This window comes from Lemur catta, chromosome 14 (assembly GCF_020740605.2).
Source record: "Lemur catta isolate mLemCat1 chromosome 14, mLemCat1.pri, whole genome shotgun sequence".
Lineage (NCBI taxonomy): Eukaryota > Metazoa > Chordata > Mammalia > Primates > Lemuridae > Lemur > Lemur catta.
In genome coordinates this window covers 17,007,924-17,029,283 of record NC_059141.1, presented here as the reverse complement: position 1 = coordinate 17,029,283, position 21,360 = coordinate 17,007,924, and the positions used below count along the sequence as shown (strand labels likewise).

The following is a 21,360-nucleotide window of genomic DNA, read 5'->3' as shown; positions in this document are numbered from 1 at the left end:
TGCAGACAACAGTCCCAGGGGACTTAAAGAACAGCCCCAACCAACAGCTACATAATGGACTCCAGTCGGAGGAACCACCATCCTGCTCAATACCAGGATAAGGTGACTGCAGTCAGTGGAGCTAAGACAACACTTGAAAGGTAGAAAATGATAAACACCATTGATGAATCCAGCAGAGAATCCCTGTGACATGAAGCACAAGTCAAAATGCCTGGGACTGACAGGAGGCGGGAAAGAGTTCATCAGAGTGTCCAGGGCAGAAGAAAATAGAAACTCCTTGAGGACAGGGCCAGGGTCTGCCCTTCTTAAGTGGGGGCTGGGGGAACCCAGCTCCTCTGCTACCTACAACTCCGACCATGACACAGGCCCAAGCTGTGCTGGCCAGCCTACTTACTCATCCAGTCCTTAGTCACGATGACACTTTGGTTCCTATGAAGCTAGTAAATCTTGCTTGCCCATTCTAGTGAACATAGGTGAGTGGACGGATTTCATTACCAAACTCAACCCTAAATCTAACCAGTTTACCCTCACCTCCCTACTGCCTACTAAATCTCAATCTAATATTAATGTACCTCCCTACTGCCTACTAAATCTAACATTAATGTACGCAGGCTCCACAGCCTCCTCACATGCCACTATCCCCACTTTCCAGCTTGATCTTCTACTTTTCCTATACTCAGAGCCAGGCTGAACAGCCAGTGGGCTGGTGTCTCAACACACCTCATGCTCTCTCATCCCCCCCTTCATCCACCTCTACACACAAGATCCATCATGGTATGACAAGTACTATTGTGGAACAGACAAAGTTATTCCATGGAACACTAGATTCCCCTACCCGACCTCTGAGATTACTATGGGAATTTCATGGACATTTAAGTCCAGAAAATGCTGAATACTTTATCCCCTCCTTTGAGGTGCAGAGTGCACATTGGCACATCAAAGGCCCCAAGAAGTCCTGCAGTTAAAAAACAGTCAAATGGGCAAAGGACTTAAACAGACATTTCTCCAAAGAAAATGGCCAAAAAGCACATGAAAAAATGCTCAACATCACTCACTAATAATCAGGAAATGCAAATCAAATCTACAACAAGATATCACCTCACATCCATTATGATGGCCACTATCAACAAAACAGAAAACAAGTGTTGGTGAGGATGTGGAAAAACTGGAACCGTTGTGCACTATTGGTGGGAATATAAAATAGTACAGCTGCTATGGAAAACAGTTTGGACAAGGTTCCTCAAAAAATTAAAAACAGAATTACCATATGATCCAGAAATCTCACTTCTAGGTATATATCCAAAAGAACTGAAAACAGGATCTTGAAGAGATATTTGTAAACCCACGTTCATTGCAGCATTATTCACAATAGCCAAGAGGTAGAAGCAACCTAAATATCCATTGACATATGAATGGATAAAGAAAGTGTAGTATCTACATACAGTGGAAAGTTATTCAGCCTTATAAAAGAAAGAAATCCTGTCATATACTACAACATGGATGAACCTTGAGGACACTGTGCTAAGTGAAAGAAGTCAGTCACAAAAAGACAAATAATGCATGACTCCGGTTATATGAGGTATCTAAAGTAGTCAAACTGTTAGAAACAGAAAGTAGAATGGTGGCTGCCAGAGCAGAGGGGAGGAGAGAAACCAGGATGAGTTGTTTAATGGGTATGGCGTTTTGGTTTTGCAAGATGAAAAAGTTCTAGAGACCTGTTGCACAACAATGCGTGCATATAGTTAACACTACAATATTGTACATTTGCAAATGACTAAGATGGTAAATTTCATGTTATATGTTTTTTACCACAATAAAAAAATTAACTGTTCAGCTCATTTCGCTATTTTCTTAACCACCAAATATATTTTTTGCAGAGCATCTTACAAGATACAACAGTAATGTTGTAGAACATTGTTTGGGGAACCCCATTTTAAACATGAAAGTATCCTAAACTTCATACTGTTACCTCAAGTCATTCATTCCCTTTGTTTATTCATTCCAGCCCTTCATTTGCTCCTGAGGCCAGGTAATTCCATGTCTCCAGGTAGGGGTCCAATCTTGAGGCTGTCCCCAGGTTAACACAAGCCTGACATTGTCACAACTATGTGGACTAGGACCTTTGGGAGAGGCAGAAAGGAAGCCAGCCAAAGTGGACATCTTTTCGGATCTTTGCTCAGTTTACAGTAATATCCTTGTCTGCCACCCCCTCTGTCACGATGGACTCTCGTAACTCATGTCTATACCACATGTCACATACACACACACACACAAACACACACAATCTCTCTCTCTCTAACCAGGACCAAGAAGGACCAAGCTGTTACACCAATCAAGTTCTCACTTGGATTTGGAATTAAGGTTCTAACTCAATCTGGTATCTTGAAAGTAAGAAATAAAGAGATATAAATGTAGGTGCTGCCAGGTTTATACCACCCTACCCTGTTGGCTGAAAAACAGAGAAACTGATGTGCAGCAAGAGCTGAAAACCCTCCCATCCCAGTTCTTCTTGAGGGCCAACTACATTCCTGCCCTCGGGTGCCACACGACATCCTATCTAACATGTTATATGACATGCATAACGCTGAGGGTACCATTCTCAACCTGGGGTTGTGCCAGTGCAGTAGCTCTGACCCTAAACTCTTATAAAACACTTTTATTGCTCAAGGTACCTGAAGGTAGTTTCTGAAGAATCCTAGAACACCAGCCTTATTCCCACTATTGCTTTTTACTTCCTTGGGCTCTTGCCAGGAAAACGTATCCCACTGTTTCTGAAAAGCACTCCAAGCTTCCCTGCTTCTCTGCCTTTGTTCCTACTAATCCTCCTACCTACAGAACTCCTTCCTTCCTCCTCCACCTCCTGCTTCTGTTTACCCAAACTCCACCCATCCTTCAAGGTCCAGTTCAAATGCCTCTCTTGCCCCAGGAAGCCCTCTGTTATCCTCCCCCCTGACTCTCAAACTTCCATAGGCCTCTGTCCTGATTTTGATAGCACTTACCACATTCTACCTTGCAATACAGATATGTACATGTACATCTTAACTCCATTACTAAACTGTATGCTTCTTAAGACCAGGAATTCTCACTTTTTTATCATGTCCAATACCTAAGGAAGGCAGTACATTGCACATAAGCAAAGGCTGGAAAAAACACATGTAGAGATGACACTATGGAAGAATAGAATAGCACTTTGTATATTGTTTCATCTCCCACAAAACCATAACCACAGTGAGGGCAGATATTCAACCTTAAATTGATCTTTGTAACCCTACAGTACCATGACCATGGTGTAAGCACTCAAAAACTTGCTGACTTAACAATCTCAGAGTGGATCCTAAAATCCTTTATCCTCCTGCCTGTCAGACCTATCACATGAAGTCTCTGCTTCTCCAAACCCAACTCTCCTCTACTCTAAAATTAGTGTTCTCAGAGGGAAAGGGCACTTATTGAGTTGCTTCCGTCAGATGTGATGGTTGGGGTCAGAGTATTCAGTATTGTCCCCAATACCTGCTAAGGAAGAGATCCATGATGACTTTCTGGTTACTCTTCTGGCCATACCAGAGGAATGGGGCAGTCTGGATGGGCAGAAGGGAAACAGGACAGACAATTCTCATAGGGACAAGATGTGGTGAAGGAGATGGGGTGGCTTATGTCAGCAACAGAAAGGTCCAGGACTTCTGCCCCTTAATTTGCCCATTAATTCTTTCACAATTTATTGAAAGCTGGCTAAATTCACTGGAAACAAGGAAGCCACAGCCAAATCTTACACATTCAATGAGACCTTATTCGACACAGGTCCCCGTGTCATGCCCTGGAAGACGTGCTTGGTTGTGGGTTGACAAGTAGAATCATACAGACACATGAGGGCTGGGGAGGAAAGCCTGAAGAGAAAGGAGAGATTGCAGAGTTCCATCACCGCCCACCTTCACTCAGTACCTGGTGAGCATCTCCTGACGGGATGATGTAGGCCTGGATCGGTTCTGTCACGTATTCAGAATTCCTCATGGCTTGTCTCAGCTGCCGAAGCAGCTCTGAAGTCACCTTTGGAGCCATTTTGCCGTCTGCAACAACAGAAGAGTTTGTTCCAAAACCAGCCTGCCCCCTACAATTCAACGAGCAGTTCAAAGCAAGCTGTAAAGAGAAGTGCCTTGCATGCTCTGTCCCACCCCCAGCTGTGTCTGCAAACTGACCACCCCACCACAGACCAAGCCCAAAACTGCCAGAAACACTAATGTTCACAGTTCCTAAATCTAATTCCAAATAGCTATTTGTGGCAAGAAAAGTTTAGCTGCTAATCATGTCCAAATTGGTTACCTCTTTCACTTATAGGACTTTATTCTAAAGAGATAATTAAACAAGTGCACAAAAACACAGGTGTTTATCCTTGTTTATAGTAGTAAAAAAAGAGGAGAGTGAAATACATGATGGGTTAAATAAACTATAACACATACTATAGGATACTGTGCAATCATTAAAAATGGCACAGACCTAGAAAAAAAATTGCATAGGCCTATATTTGAGTTGGAAAGATGCCCAGATAGCCGTGGCGGGTGATTAAAAACAGATTACAATAGAATATGTGTAGGCAGTTCTCACTTATTTAAAATTGTGCATGTGTATATGCAGAAAGAAGTTTCTAGACGGACAGTCACCCAAGTGTTATTAGTAATAGTGATTACTTTTGGGTAGGTAAATTTGGAGTGAGTATTTTCTTCCTCTGGTATTTTTCTGTGTAAATTTGACTGCTTTAAAAGAAGTATGTTTCATAAACTTTTTGTTACATAGACAACCACAGATTTGGAGAAGAAAGATCAATCCACTAGTAGTCACAAGTCTTCGGCATTATGCTCTAGTGAATACTTGCTGCCAAAACTGAGCCCCAAGAAGTCCCAGGGGTCCAGGGGAGTCTATCATCCCAATAAAACCAAAGCTGGAGTCACCAGCTTTAGAAAATACAAAATAGAAATATAAAAATCATTAAAAAAGAAATGTTAGAACATTAAATGTGGTCCTACTAGAAATTCTTAAACTTTTATAAATTTGTAAGTAGTGAAAATCACTTAAGAATTCATAATAGTTTAAGAGACTATTTCTATGTGATGAAGGCACAGATGACACAAACTGACTTCACCACTTTCGTTGGTTCTTCAAAAAGATTTTTTCTCAATAAATACTGATATCAGTTAATGTTCTGCAAAACATCACAGCTGTAGTCCCATGGCTATATAACAAGACAACATCACAAGAGGCCAACTACAGAATAGTAATCATGCATATTTTACTACATCCCATATACTGACATAAAACTGCACTATTAGAATTCAATGTAAAATAATGAGTTTTTCCAACTCATTTTTAACAGACTTTATTTTTAGAACAGTTATAGATTCATAGCAAAATTGACCACAGAGTTCCCACATAGCTCCTGCCCCAACATGCACACAGCCTCCCCCACTACCAATATCCCCCACCAGAGTGGTACATTTGTCACAATCGATGAACCTATATTAACACATCATTGTCACCTAAAGTTCATAGTTTACTCTTGGGTTCATTCTTGGTGTTGTACATTCTATGGGTTTTGACAAATGTATAATGACATATATCCACAATTATGGTATCATACATTATATTTTCACTGCCCTAAAAATCCTCTTTGTGCAGTCTCCTCATCCCTCCCTCCCCCACTCCTCCAACCCCTTAAAATAACTGATCTTTTCTATTATCTCCGTAGTTTTGCCTTTCTGGAATGTCATATAGTTACAATCATACAATATGTAGCCTTTTCAGATTGGCTTCTTTCACTTGGTAATAGGCATTTAAAGTTCCTCCATGTCTTTTCATAGTTCAATAGCTCATTTGTTTAGGCCTGAATAATATTCCATTGTCTGGATGTATCACAGTTTTATGTATCCATTCACCTAATGAAGAACATCTTGGTTGCTTCCAAATTCTAGTAATTATTTTAAAAACTGCTATAAATTAGTAATAAAGTGGAAGTTTTTGTGTGGACCTAAGATTTCAACTCATTTGGGTAAATATCAAGAGTGCTGAATCAGATGGTAAGAGTTTGTTTAGTTTTTCTAAGAAACCACCCAACTATCTTTCAATGTGGCTATACCATTTTGCATTTCCATCAGCAATGAATGAGCGTTCCTATTGCTCCATATCCTTGTCAGCATTCGGTGTCATCAGTGTTTTGGAGTTTGCCAACTTATTTTTTAAAAAAATAAAAAATATTTTACTTAACCAAAAACATTCCAACACACAATGCTGTATGTAATGCACAGTTACATCGAGGCAATCCCATTAGGTTATCTTCAAGGATTGACACCCTGACTCATGGTGGCTTATCCTCTGCTGGGTATGGATCCCTTCTGGTTCTTTTTCTTTAATATATTCAATTGCTTCTTCCCTTTCATCATCACTACCACCTTGGGCTTCTATACCTCAGTTGCTATGGTTATCTTCAATAGATTCCCCTATGAGATACCACATTGATCTTGAGAGTCACTGAAAAAGTGCCCCATTTATCTGTAGCAAGGGCAACTTCAGCAGCAGGCCTCAGGGCTCCACCTCCAAGTTTTGGAGGGACTGAAGTACTCAAAGGGAGAGTCACTGGAAACCATACTTGAACCACTTGAACCATGAACCACTCATGATTCAAGCATATCCATGTTCCTTGCATTACCACTGCTTCTGAATACTGTTCAGGGAGCCATTCTTCCCTCTTTATCTTTTTTTAAGAGAGATGAGGTCTTGCTATGTTGCCCAGGGTGGACTAGAACTCCTGGGCTCAAGTGATCCTCCCACCTCAGCCTCCCAAGTAGCTGGGATTAGAGGCGCACGCCGCTGCACCCGGCTATCCTTTCCTTTTGTCTAATCTACTAAGCTTATAATTTCTCACCTATCAGACAGAGAAAGAGGGCTCAGAAGTACTTGGTCCGATCAAAGTTTATATGTAAACACCTCCATTGGGTTCAAAATGAAGCCTATTGTGACCTCAGAAGCTTGCCAGCATCTGAAAATTTTACTCTGCTATCTTTCAGGAGCTTCAGAATAGATTTATCATGTTTGCAAACCACATTTCTGAGCAAGTTATCATTCTTTAAAAGAGCCAAGCAAAAATGAAGACTTCTTTAGCAGCAGTACTTCAACCTTGGCTGCACATTAGAACTACCTGGGGAACTTCTGATTTAATTGGTTTGGCATGCAGCCTAGGCCTCTAGAATTTTAAAAAGCAAAATATGATACAGTCAAATATACTTTCTTTCAAGATCATTAATTTTTTTAAAGAATCTGGCTTCTATTTCAGCACATTCTGACTTAAGGATTTTGGTGGCACTGACTAGGTGTTTAGCACTGACTGTAATATCAACATTATCAGTCACTAACTTCATCAATAAAGTCAACATTACCAATGGCAAGCACAAAATCTTCAATTACGAACTAAAAACTAAAGGCAAAGTGAGTCTAGTCAAAGACATCCTCTGCTTCCTGGTCACCGTAGCTTGCCTCCTCACCACCACTTTCTGACCTGCATCACCATCACTGGCTTCATCATCACGCTCCTCCTCCTGACCGGCATATAAGGCTTCCTCAGAACCATGAGCATAACCAGCCTCGCTCTACTAACATGGCATTTTCACACTTCCCTCCACAATGCCACCTGCCCCCACTACACACTCAACCCCTTCCCTCTCTTCCTCCTCATCCTCATGCCCATCGCATTGGTTGGTGTCCCTGGGCAAATGGCTGAGGCAACGGGCTGCAGCAGCGGAGACAGCTACCACCGAAGTAAATAAAGTGGGTGATGGTGACTAAGGGAGCTGCAGCCACAAGGACGATAGGCCTTGAAAGTGACAGAATCAGTGAGCACCTGGAGCTGAGGAGAGGACAAAATTGGTACAATTATAAGTCACAGACAATAAGGTGGCAGCGGCCGAAAAGGCAGCCAAGATGGAGGAAGTCAAAGTCCTGCCTGATGACCCCGTAGGGTAATGTTTATGAGGATTAAATAAGTTACTATATATAAAGCACTCAGAATCAGTGCCTGGCACACAGTAAATGTTATGTGTGTGCAGTTATTAGAATTAGAGACACAATTAACCATAAATACAACATGATAAATGGTGTAACAGGTGTGTACACCACTTCTCCTTAAGGCAGGGATCATGTCACCTCTGTATCCATGTATCCAGCATAGCACTTAACACATACACATGCCGACTCAAAGATGGCTAAATGAATGTCACAACACTGAGTGTATGATCTTTTCAGACCCAACATAATAAACAGTAACAAGTCTTCAGTGAAAAAAGAAAGCTAGGATCTTAGAAGATGCTGTATTATAATATCTGCTCTTTCCACATCCTATTACTTTTTAGAAATGTTAGAAACAGCCAAGAGCTAGGCAGAGTGTAAAGGAAGGTGGGAAGCCAAGAGCAACAGGCCTAGACCACGATGAAACATTAGCCCATACACTGCCCTATTTTTAAATTATGCCTTAAAGAGAATGACTCATTTAAAACTCTCTTGCATACATGGGTCTGCTTTTAGAAATAAGTTCCCAAACCTTTGGCCTTTATCACAAACAAGATTTGTCACTGATTTTACAGTAAAATCACACCATACTTACCTTAATGGGTGGCTAGGCAAATTAAGCATACCAAGTGTGAAAGCACCATGCGTAGCATCTAATACATTGTAGGAGCTCAAAAAATATCTGAACTTGGATCAGAAGCACCAGCTGGGATTCCTACACATCTTACTATAAGAATAGAAGAGGCTGGTTTACTCCAATTTCAGCATCTTAACACATGCACAGATGCTCTTCCAGCATCAATAGCTTTAGAGGTAGTAGTTTTGTTTCTCTGTTGCTCAGCTGAGGGAAGGCCGAGGGCTTTACATACATTAGTGGCTAATTCTCACAATAATCCTCCAAGGGAGGTTTCACTACTCCCTTCTTACCCATAAAGGAACAGGAGTTAAAAGGAGTTAAGTATTTTCCCAACTCAGCTGGATCATCAAGAACCAGCACCCAACGTCTACCCAATTCCCAAGTCCATGCTCTATTATACCACTTTGTCTAAGGGACATAACAGAGGCCTAAAACATTCTAAGACCAACAGAACCAAAACAAGTGAGCTCCGGTTTCCAGCTGGGATCTACAATGTCTCAGACAACTGAAGCTCCCTCATCTCTATTTCCTCATATACAATAAAAAGAAAGAGACGTTCTCTTCCAGCTGTAAATTTGATGATTCTATTACTTTCTCCCTTTCTTTACTTCTTTTTCCTATTCCTTTTTCCTCCTTCCTCTGCCACTTCCTAATATGACCCAAAATATGTTAAATACACCTATTTTTTTTAAAAAAAGGACCTAAAATTGCATGTAATTATAGCACTGATCTTCCAAATAGAGATTAGATAGGCATGGTTTCTTACGTGCTTAGTGGGATCAATTTTCAGTCAGCTAAAAGGAAATACTGTAGTTCTAGAAATACAGTAATACACCACTTTTCAGAATTTGGGTTTCTGACAACCCATCAGACAATTAACTAGTTCTGGAGAGAAGGGATGATCCCAGAAATTTTTCCCAGAAAGATATTCCTAAATGCACACTCAATTTATAAATCACAATAATATATTATAAACATTTTTCATTTCATAATGTTATGAAAGGTGAAAGCTATTTTCTAAGGCAATCAACCAATCTCCACCACCACCACAAGAATGGGAAATGCAGAAAACCTATAATTCTCTTAATACCTAAAAAAAGTGGTAAATATATAGAAACAGTAACCAACCAAAAAATAAAATGGTTTTTAATTTTCCAGATACTCACACCCAGCCATGATCTATTACTAATTCCTTACCCTCTCTTCTCCCCCAACTGCAGTTTGGAGTGGGAAGATCTAAAATCCTTTTTAGATGTTCTAATTTATAGATAAAATTATTACCTGTTTCCACACCTGCGTCTCCTGAGTGTGTCACTTCGTTAGGTTCAATTATTCTTAAATTTTTCAGCTGAAAATCCTGGTGATTCGCCCTAAAGAAGAGAAAGAACAGGATGTTGAAGACTTTGACCACAGTAATGTGGCAAGGCTAAGTCAGACAGGACATCAACTTGACTTAGCAGTTTTCTTATGTGACTCAAAGGGACTCTTACCCCAATATCGGTGGCAAAATAAATAAAAGTTTCAGATAAAACTTGCAGGTGTAAAACATCACCACAGCAGGCGAACCTTTTCAATCCTAGCTTCTAATTCACGAATTCTCTTCAGCTATGTCTGATCTTCTGTTTAACTAGCCTATGAAGATTTTATTTTTAATCACTATATTTCACTTGTATAAATTCTATTTGGTTCTTTTTCACATCTGCCTGTTCTTTCTTTATGGTGTCCTATTCTTTTCACTTTGGTTTCTATTCTTTCTCTTACTGCCTTAATCATTTTAGGCCCTTATGTTATAATTTCTTTCAGAGTTTCCATTAGAAGGTCTTGGGATAGTAATCCTCATGTTTGCTGGGTCTGCCACTTCCCTCTCTTGGTGGCTCATCCCTTCTGTGCCTTATAATATTTTATTTTATTTTATTTTTTGAGACAGAGTCTCACTCTGTTGCCCTGGCTAAAGTGCTGTGGCGTCAGCTTAGCTCACAGCAACCTCAAACTCCTGGGCTTAAGCAATCATTCTGCCTCAGCCTCCCGAGTAGCTGGGACTACAGGCATGTGCCACCATGCCTGGCTAACTTTTTCTATATATATTTTTAGTTGTCCAGATAATTTCTTTCTATTTTTAGTAGAGACAGGGTCTCGCTCTTGCTCAGGCTGGTCTCAAACTCCTGACCTTGAGCGATCCTCCGGCCTCGGCCTCCCAGAGTGCTAGGATTGTAGGTGTGAGCCACCATGCCCAGCCATAATTTTTTGTTAAGATTTTATTAAGGGCCAGGCGCAGTGGCTCACACCTGTAATCCTAGCACTCTGGGAGGCCGAGACGGGAAGATCCTTTGAGCTCAGGAGTTGGAGACCAGCCTGAGCAAGAGCGAGACCCCGTCTCTACTAAAAATAGAAAGAAATTATCTAGACAACTAAAAATATATATAGAAAAAATTAGCCGGGCATGGTGGCACATGCCTGTAGTCCCAGCTACTCAGGAGGCTGAGGCAGTAGGATCACTTAAGCCCAAGAGTTTGAGGCTGATGCCACGGCACTCACTCTAGCCCAGGCAACAAAGTGAGACTCTGTCTCAAAAAAAAAAAAAAAAAGATTTTATTAAGAGCATATCTTCAGGAGAGACTACCTATGAAAATGGAAGTGTCCTGGTTTGTACAAGCATTACTATCATTGTTTGCATCTAAGACTAATTTTCACATTAATTTCTTAGCTAGAAGATTTGCACACAAGTTTCCTGACCCCATATGGGGATAACACATAATATTCTGGCAGAAACCTAAAAAAACATGAGGAAGCAAGCTACGTGAATGGCTAGGAGAAGAACATTCCAGAAAAGGAGATTAGCAAGTGCAAACGCCACGAGGCAGGAGTATGCCTGGTGTACCTGAGGAAAAGCAAAGCCAGTGCAGTGTGTTTGTGTCAAGGATTGAGGAGGGAAGCGGTTAAGCGATAAGGTCAGAGAGGCACCAAGGACCTTATAGTAGGCTATAGAAAGGGTCTCGGATTTTACTCACTTATGAAATTAAGGTAATTAATTTATAGTTTAACCACATTTTTATGTGTTGGTAGAGGCAGAGAGGACCACATTAGCTCCGTCCACCACATGAGCAGAACCACTAGACCAGACATTTTCACCAATCACTCCAGGCCTGCCTCCATATAACTGCTACTTTAGTTTGAATGGACAGAATGAAATGTTCTTAACTGGAAAAGCCATATATTCTTTCATTAAAAAGTCAGACACCCTAATATCTCTTATAAATATAAATGCAAAAATCCTCAACAAAATACCAGCAAACTGAATCCAGCAACAATATAAAAAGGATCATACACCATCACCAACTAGGATTTATCCAAGAACACACAGTTGGTTCAACATATGAAAAATCAATTAACGTAATACACCATATCAATAGAATAAAGAACAAAAAGTATATGATTACCTCAACAGATGTGGGGGGAAAAAAGCATTTGACCAAATCCAATGCCCCTTCCATGATAAAAGTACTCAGCAAGCTAGAAGAGAAATTCCTCAAGCTGACAAAGGGTATTAGAAAACGCACAGCTAACATCATCCTTAATGTTGAAAGACCGAATTTTCCCCTATGATCAGGAATAAGACAGGGATTTCTACGCTTGCTGTTTCTATTCAACATTGTACCAGAGGTTCTATCCAGGGAAATTAGGCAAGAAAATGAAATAAAAGGCATCCATACTAGAAAACAAGTAAAACTATCTGTATTTGCAAATGACATGATCTTGATACATACAATGCTAAAGAATCCACAAAAAAAAACTAGAACTAATGAGTTCAGAAATGCAGGACACAAAATCAACATAACCCATTTTATTTCTATACACTTGCAATGAACAATCCAAAAATGAAATTAAGAAAAGTCCATTTACAATAGCATCAAAAATATTTAGAAATAAATTTTACAAAAGCAGTACAAAATGTACACTATGAAAACTACAAAAGATTGCTGAAAGTAACTAGAGAAGACCTAAATAAATGAAGATATTCCAGGTTCATAGATTGGAAGATTTAATATTGGTAAGATGGTAATACTTCTCAAATTGATCTACAGACTTAACACATTGCCCACCAAAATTCCAGCTGGCTTCTACGCAGAAATTGACAAGAAGATGCTAAAATCCCTATGGAAACAAAAGGGACCCAGAATAGTCAAAATAATCTTGAAAAAGAACAAAATCTTGAAAAGAACTCACCCTTCCCAATTTCAAAACTAAATACAAGACTACAGTAATCAAGATAGTATAGTACTGGCATAAGGATAGGCTTAGAAATCAAAAAAGTAGAATTGAAAGTCCAGAAATAGAGCCTCACATGCCTCACATTTACTGTCAACTGATTTTTGAGAAAGGTGACAAGACCATTCAACAGGGAAAGAACAGTCTCTTCAACAAATAGTGTTGGGACAACTGGATATCTACATAGAAAAAGCTGAACCAATCTCACACCATATACAAAAATCAACTCAAAATGGATCACACACATAAATACAGGAGCTAAACTATAAAACTCTTAAAAGCAGGCATAAATCTGCCTGACCTTGGATTAGACAATGATTTAAGACACAAAAGCAAAAAAATATAAGAAAAAATAAATATACTGGACTTTATCAAAATTAAAACCCTTTGTGTTTCAAAGGATACCATCAAAAAAGTGGAATGACAACCCACAGAATGGGAGAAAATATTTGCAAATCTGGCAAGAGTCTAGTATCCAGAATATAACGAACTATTTCAACTCAACCATAAAAAGACAACCCAATTTTAAAACCGGCTAGGGATCTGTATAGAGAGTTCTCCAATAAAGGTATAGAAATGGCCAAGAAATACATGAAAAGATGCTCACACCATCATTAGTCATTAGGTAAATGCAAATCAAAACCACAATGAGATACTACTTCACACCCACTAGGAAGGTTATAAGCAAAAAGACTAGCAATAACAAGTATGGGTGAGGACGTGGAAAAATTAGAATCCTAAAACATTGCTGGTGGGAATGTAAAACGGTGCAGCGGCTTTGGAAAACAGTCTGGCAGTTCCTTAAAAGGTTAAACACAGAGTTACCATATGCTAGCAAGTCCACTCCTAGGTATATACTTGAGAAAAATCAAAAACATATATCCTCATAAAAACATGTACACAAATGTTCACAGCTGTATTATTTTAATAGCCAAAAAGTGGAAAAAACCCAAATGTCTATCAACTGATGAATGGATAAATAAAAGTAGTCTATCCATACAATAGAATATTATTTGGCAGTAAAAAGGAATCACACCTGCAACACAGGTGAACCTTGAAAACATTACACGAAGGGAAAAAAGCCTGATACAAAAGACCACACAGTGTATGATTCCATTTATTAATATGTGAAATGTCCAGAATAGACAAATCCATAGAGACAGAAAGTAGATTAGTGGTTTTCAAGGGCTGGGGTAAAGTTGGAGAAAATGAGGAGTGACTGCTAATGGGTATAGGATTTCTTTTGGGGGTGATGAAATGCCCTAAAATTGATTGTGCTAATGGCTGTACAACTCTGTGACTATACTAACTAGTGAATTGTACACTTTAATAGATGAGTTGTACATAAGTGAATTATATTCCAATAGAGCTGTTATAAATTTTGCAAAGTAAGACATTTCTTTTTCTTGGACAGGGATGCAAGTCACATTCTCACCCAATTTCCCATGACTTCATATGTCAGTTTATCAGACAGTGAGTGAAGAAAATCAGTTTCTCTTTCTGTATATATAAAGCTCACTGAACCAGTAACTGATTCAGATACATGACTAGAGAGGTGAAGGAGGTTATCCTGAGGTAGTCCTAGTCATTCATTTTACAGAAAAACAAAGATAATTTACCACAGGCCATATACCTCAGTAGCTGCAAACCCAAGACCAGAAACCAGGTGTGACAGGTGAGCTTAGGCTCTCTGTGTGAGCATCAACACTTCCACCTTTTTGTCCAGATCCAGTAGGTGAACACTACAGTTGCCCTGCTCAGGGGGCCAGTGACACAATGTAACATGTCTGACTATGGATCAGAAGATACAGTTGCCCTGCTCTTGTCATACCCTGGTCTCTGTAGCGTCCAAGATCCATCCATCCTTCACTTACTTGGAGAGATACATTCTCAAGCTCTCTGCTAAAGCAGAACTATCATTAAGCGTTAGAGCTAGAAGAATGTATTACCTCAGGGACCACCTAACAACTCCCTCCTCTAGACAAAGAAACAGAGAAACAGAGACCAAATGACTTGCTCAAGGCCTCACAGCTATTGAGTGACAAAGCTAGAACCAGAGTACAGGCCTCTCAACTTCCAGCTCAGCGCTCTTCCCCTTCCCAGGACTTCTTCAGTCTATACCTTCTCAACATCATGATGAGCCACAAGGTGGGTAAAGGGAAAGAGGCCTGTGGAGCACTTCCTGTTCAATCTTTGTATAAGGTGGTTATGGCAGCACTACTAAAAACTACACATTTTTCTCTCTCTTTTTAAAAGAAATCCCAGCAGGGTTCTGGATACCTCACCCCTCAACCCCACCACCAGCACCCCCAGTCTATGATGAGAATCATACACATCTAGCCCTCAGGATGGAGCAAAACAAGGAACAAGATGCCCAATCATGCCTAGTGAGATGAGACACTAGGAACAAGTTCTAGGGTTGGGAAGTAACCGATGTTGTCTTTGCCTACCCAGAATGCATCCCTCTTTCTTTGGATCGGCGCTTTCCTTTTGAGAATGTGCCTTCTCCATTTCAGTCCAAGGGGTTTGGATCAGTCTCCCCAATCACCCACCAGGTTCTGGGACTCAGGCCTGGTCAACCCATCCCTCTAGCCATAATGATTGGCTCCGAGATGGACATAAGAATTAAGTCAGCCTGGTGAGAATCAGATCTGGGACTTCTCCATTAGGAAAGAGGACCCTATTTCTGCTGTGACTGTCAGCCTAGAATTGTCATAACCTCCCATAAGGAGAGAGTCTGCCTGAGAATAAAGCCAACACTGAAGAAATCAGAGCCAAGAGATACAAGAGAGAAGCCAAGTCTGATGCCAGGGTTGGTGCTCCTGGATTCAGCTGTACTAGAAACCAGCTCAACTTCATTTTACCTAAATCAATTTGAGTTCAGTTTCCATCACCTGAACTGAAAGAAGTCCTCACGTTTACACCTGATGGCACTTACATTCTACCATTAGGGGAGGCACCTGGAGCAAACAGCCTCCTCTCTCCCAGCCTTTCAGTGAACTATTGTGTGAGGTAAAAAGGCTCTACCAGCTCATACTGAAAGACCCTTCTGCCCCTAAAAGGTTGTGATTCTATAAATCTAACAAACACCACCTTGTTCCTCAAAGGCTGCCTTTCAGCCTACAGCCTAACTCATTATTATCCATTTGCCTGGCTCCATTTCCAGCACTTAACTTACAGGAAGCTCCCCCCACGCGGAGGTTTACCACCTCTCACCAAATCCTTCCATAGGGTGGGTCTGGTTCTCTGCTCACCTCTAACATGCTGTGGCAAGGTCAAGTTCAGGTCAAGGTGGCTTTGAGCTCTGTTTACTCATAGAAGCATAAGCCATGGTCTGTGTTCAGCAAGTAGGCCTGGCCACCCTGCCAAGTGAATTTATTAAGTCTCAACTGGTTAGAGGGTGGGTGACCCCTTGTGGACTGCCAGGGAGTTTGGCTTCTGGCCTTTGTGAACTCTGAACGTATAGCTCTCCGTCTCCTACTTTGTTAGCTGCTCTGGTAGGTATACCCTGGGCGTAGAGGGAGAATAAACTAAAACATGTTTAATTTGAGGCCAGGGGATTATCCTTCTCATCTCCCTGTGCCCCAGGAGAGCCCTGAGCAGGCTACTGGTGGGATTTTCCTGAAGGTTATACCAAAATATTCCCTTACACAGCCTCTGAAACCATGTGGGTGAGGAAGGGCCTGCCTTTGTGGTGGTGACTGATCAGCAGAGCGAATTGCAGGTGTCAGTATTGTCAGGACTGTAACTTGAAGATTAGATCCCTGGGAAAGACCACCTCCCCGACCCGGGGAGGAGCTAAGAGGGGCCGACTTCCTGCAACAGCCGGGCCTTCCTGGGGCAGGGGGGGCGGTGACGGCCACCGCCCCCTCGGGCCGAGCGCGGCAGTTCCGCGGTCACACTAGTCCAGACACCGGGCTCGGGCTGTCCCCGGGTGCCCATGGCCCCGCCAGAAGCCAGCCGGATCTTGCCCGGATGCACGGCGCCCACCCCCTGCTCCCGCTCGGGGGCTCCGGCAAGCGGCGGCCTTCGCCCGACTGCCTGCGGCTCCTCACCCGCTCGTCTCGGACCTCATGGGTGCAACACGCCCGGCCGGGAAGGCTGGCCACGCGCTGCCCCGACGCCGGCTCCCCGGCACAGTCCCCTCACCTTACTCGCGGTGGCCTTCTGGAGGCTGCCATTCGGCGGTGACGTGCCCGGGCCCACGTCAGGGGAGCGCAGACCAGCTGATCACCGCCAGGGAAACAGGGAGGACCGCGCGAGAGCGGGCAGGCGCGCGCCGGGCCGGCCACGCCCCCCTCTGTGGCGTGCGCTCGCCCGCGGCCCCGCCCACCCGCAGGCCCCGCCCACCGGGCTCGGCTCACTGGCCGCGGCGCCACGCCCCCTGGCGGGGAGGGGCTTAGCGTTTCCACTCTGGCCTTCGCCCCCCGCTTCAGCGAACCGGGGAAAGGGCGCTATGCCGCTGCGCGTCATCATTTTTGTTCATTTTTCTCGCTGTTCCCCAAAGAGGAAAGAGAGGGGCTTTGCCGAACGAAAGGATTGCTGTCCCAGGGATTCTTCCGGCCTTTAGGAGGGCTGAGGGTAGGGGGACCAATGCTGGAAGAACCTCGACAGGGTCTCCTAGGCTTTAGAGCAGGGCGTCACTTCCTGAACCTTTCAAGATGCGCCCAAAATTATTTCCCCAGACAGCTTCAAAATCCAGCTGTCCACTCACTTGGATAGCTAATAGGCCCTTCAAATTGAACATGTCCAAACAGAACTCCTGGCCCAAGGCACCAAAACAAAACAAAATAAAACCCTTCTCCACCCCGCGGTCTTCTTCACTATCTCAATCAATGGCTACTCCATTCTTTCAGGACGATCCCCTTGGAATCGTCCCCTGCCTCTTCTCTTTCACACCCCACATCCAATCTGCCAGAAAAATCACGTTGGCCCTGTCTCCAAAATAGATCGCTAATCCGACCACTTGTCACCACCTCCACCTGTCACCTCTCTCGTGTGCACCATCACTACCACCTCCCCCGTGGGATTACACTGATCTCCGGGCTACCACCCTGCACCCGCACAGCCTGGACGCAGCAGCCAGACCTCTGTGCTCAGCACTTTGCAGTAGTTCCTCATTTCACTCGGGGTGAAAGCTCTGCTTGATCTGCCCAACCTCATTTCCTACTCTCCTCACCTTGCTCACTCTGCTCCAACTAAACCAGCCTCCTTGCTCCCCTTGGAAAAGCTGGGCACGCTCATGCCCCAGGGCCTTTGGACTTGCTCTGTCCTAAATACAGAGATTCCCTTCCTCATTTTCTTTAAAGTCTTTGCTCGGGTATCACCTCAATGAGACCAACCCGGACCATCCTATTTAAAAGTGTAAATCCTTTCAAAATCCCTAACCCTCTTTACCCTGCTCTATTTTTTCCATAGCACTTTATCACCTTTGAACATGATTTTTAAAATTATTTATGTGTATTGTATTCTGTCCCTTTTCCTGCCACTCACACACACAACATAACCATCAGTGCAGGGATTGTTTCTGTTTTGTTTAGTGATGAACAATAACTGGCACGTAGTAAGTTCTCATGATATATTTTCTACATGAATGAATGTCCCCGAATGGGCTCTCATCCAGAGCGGGGATGGTGGCTCTCTTGTTCATTGTTATGTCCCTGGTGCTTGAAACAACACCTGGCACTAAATTAAAGTGACCACATTTTTAAAACGTGATCTGAACCTCCTTCTGCTTTGACCATGATGAAGGCCTAACACACCTGTATCAAATAGGTTCTGCTGCCCGCAAGAACTCAAAGTTCTAGTTATTATCCAATAGGCATATAGACAAGCCAAATTAGACTGTGTAGGAAAAGCATGAAAGAACTAAAGATGTGGCGCCTTGGAAAGTAGCAGATGTCTGTTCCACTTCCCTAAATTTATAGAGCCAAAAAGAGAGAGATTGTAAATTAAATGACTGGTTCCAGCCCACAGCTGAAAGATGGTGAGCAAGATCAAATTGTAAGAAAGAAAAAGAGATACCAGAGAGAGAGAAGTGGGACCTAAAGGGGAAAGACATTTCATAATCACATTGCCTTAGGAAAAAGGAGTTGGCTCAGAATTTATGGCACCTGGCTTTAGGAGAAAGAGAGAAATACTTAGTGGTCCTGCAATCGTATTTTGAATTCCTGTTTGCAGGATAGCAAAGTGCCCTTCTGCCTCTTAAAGTTCTTTCAAGAGAACCTCAAGAGAAGAAGTTGAGCTGAATTATCACCAGAAAATAAGAACACTGGGGGTTATGTAGGTTATTCCTCTGGCTCTAAGTGCTCACATCTTTGAAGAGGTAGAGCAGTCACACTGACTGACATTTACTTGGTGCCGTATGTCTAGCCCACAACAACCCAATGGGTGAAGGACTATTATCCTCATTTTACTGGTTGAGGAGACTAAGATTTTTCAGAGGTTAAGTCCCTCGGGTACAATCCTCTAGCTAGTAAGTGGTGGGACTGTGATGTACATTCAGGCAGCAGGATGGATTCCTGGCCCCCACACACTTAATCACAAAGTTAGGCAGAAGGGACCCAAGAGATGGCCTCATCCAACCCCCTATCCCATGCAGCAGAAAGAGGGAGGCAGCTGGTTTGAGCACTCAAACTCAGACTGGGTGGGTCTCAGATGTAGCCAGAAACATCAAATGCATGGAAACATGGTAGAGATATGTTGAGTTGAATCATGTCCCCCCCAAAATTCATATGTTGAAGCCCTAACCCCCACTACCTCAGAATGTGATCTTATTTGACAATAGGGTGGTTGTAGGTGTAATTAATTAAAATGAGGTCATATTGGAGTAGGATGGGTGTCTTTATTTATAAAAAGAAATTTGGGCACACCACGCACACAGGGAGAGTGCCATGTGAACATGAAGGCAGAATAAAGGCGATGCATCTACAAGCCAAGGAACGCTAAAGATTACCAATAAACCACCAAAAGCTAGGAAAGAGGCATGGAACAGTTTCTCCCTCATGGCCCTTGGAAGGAGCCAACCCTGTGGATATCTTATCTGGGACTTCCAGCCTCCAGAACTATGAGACAATAAATTTCTGTTTTTCAGCCACCCAGCTTGTGGTGCTGTGTTATGAAAGCCCTAGAAAATTAATATAAAACAAGTTCTAAATGTCTAAGCATATGAATTGTGGACCTGTTATTTTGGCCACCCAACATTCATTCATTCTCCTTCTGATAACCATCTTTCTCTCTGGGGCTCACCTCTCCTTCCTCCCCTCCCTTACTCATTCTCAGTCTGTTATCCTAGCGAAACACTTGGATTCCAGGAGTGTATCATGTAACCTAGGCACAAGCCACAGTGATAGGATCAGAGATTGGTATGGGACCAGGGCAATGCAATGAGATTTTCATGGTAAGTACTAGATCAGAGCTTTGCTCTCTGCCAGGCGAGACCTTGGATGTATATACTCTGGAACTGTTGCCTCTACATGCACTATGTGAATGGCACCAAGGCAGCAGAAGGCAGAGCTAACAAATTAGGAAGAAACAGACCTCATAACATTATTTGAGCCCTGAATCTGCCAAACCTTAAACCAGACGTCCCACTGGACTTTTCAGACATTGGCCAAAAAATTTCCTTTTGTGATTAAATCAGTTTAACATGAGTTTTCTGTGGCTTTCAATCAAAAGACTCCTCACTGAATCTTTTTAGTAATCATCTATACAATTAAATTTTATGCATGTGTAGATATAATTTTATTAATTAGAGAATCATGAACTTACAAATGAAAATAGTAGATGATAAACCAATATAATATCTCATTTTTATAATATATATCTATATATTGATTATAGACATATAGATACTTTTTTAGAGTTAAAAGGAAAGTGATCCACAAAATCTCAACAGTGCTTATCTTGAGGTGGCAGAATTTAGAGTGATTTTAATTTTGCCCTGTTTGGTTTTTTTTGTTTTGTTTTGTTTTTGTTTTTGTTTTGTTTTTTTTGAGACAGATTCTCGGTTTGTTGCCCAGGCTAGAATGAGTGCCGTGGCGTCGGCCTAGCTCACAGCAACCTCAAACTCCTGGGTTTAAGCAATCCTACTGCCTCAGCCTCCCGAGTAGCTGGGACTACAGGCATGCGCCACCATGCCCGGCTAATATTTTTTCTATATATAATTTTAGTTGGCCAGATAATTTCTTTCTATTTTTAGTAGAGACGGGGTCTCACTCTTGCTCAGGCTGGGCTTGACCTCCTGACCTCAAGCAATCCACCTGCCTCGGCCTCCCAGAGTGCTAGGATTTACAGGGGTGAGCCACCGCGCCTGGCCTGTTTTCTTTTTTTTTTAGATTGTTTTTTATTAAAAAGAAACTCAAAGTACTTACCAATCATTTCTCTGACCCCTTCTCCTTGGAAGACAGAATGAA

General features: G+C 42.3%; 1 protein-coding gene across 2 annotated transcripts in view; it reads right to left on the bottom strand.

Annotated features, from left to right (window-relative positions):
- The window catches only part of XPNPEP1 (X-prolyl aminopeptidase 1), a 53,076-nt gene extending 35,856 nt beyond the window's left edge, over nucleotides 1–17,220 (bottom strand). The window contains exons 1-3 of one of the 2 annotated variants that reach the window (XM_045569151.1): nucleotides 17,096–17,220; nucleotides 9,962–10,050; nucleotides 3,937–4,061 (exon numbers count right to left, since the gene is read on the bottom strand). In XM_045569151.1, the coding sequence (XP_045425107.1) occupies nucleotides 3,937–4,061; nucleotides 9,962–10,050; nucleotides 17,096–17,127 (246 nt within the window). In that variant the 5' untranslated portion in view covers nucleotides 17,128–17,220. The other variant, XM_045569152.1, reaches the window with a different exon arrangement.
- Nucleotides 17,221–21,360: the final 4,140 nt, after the last annotated feature.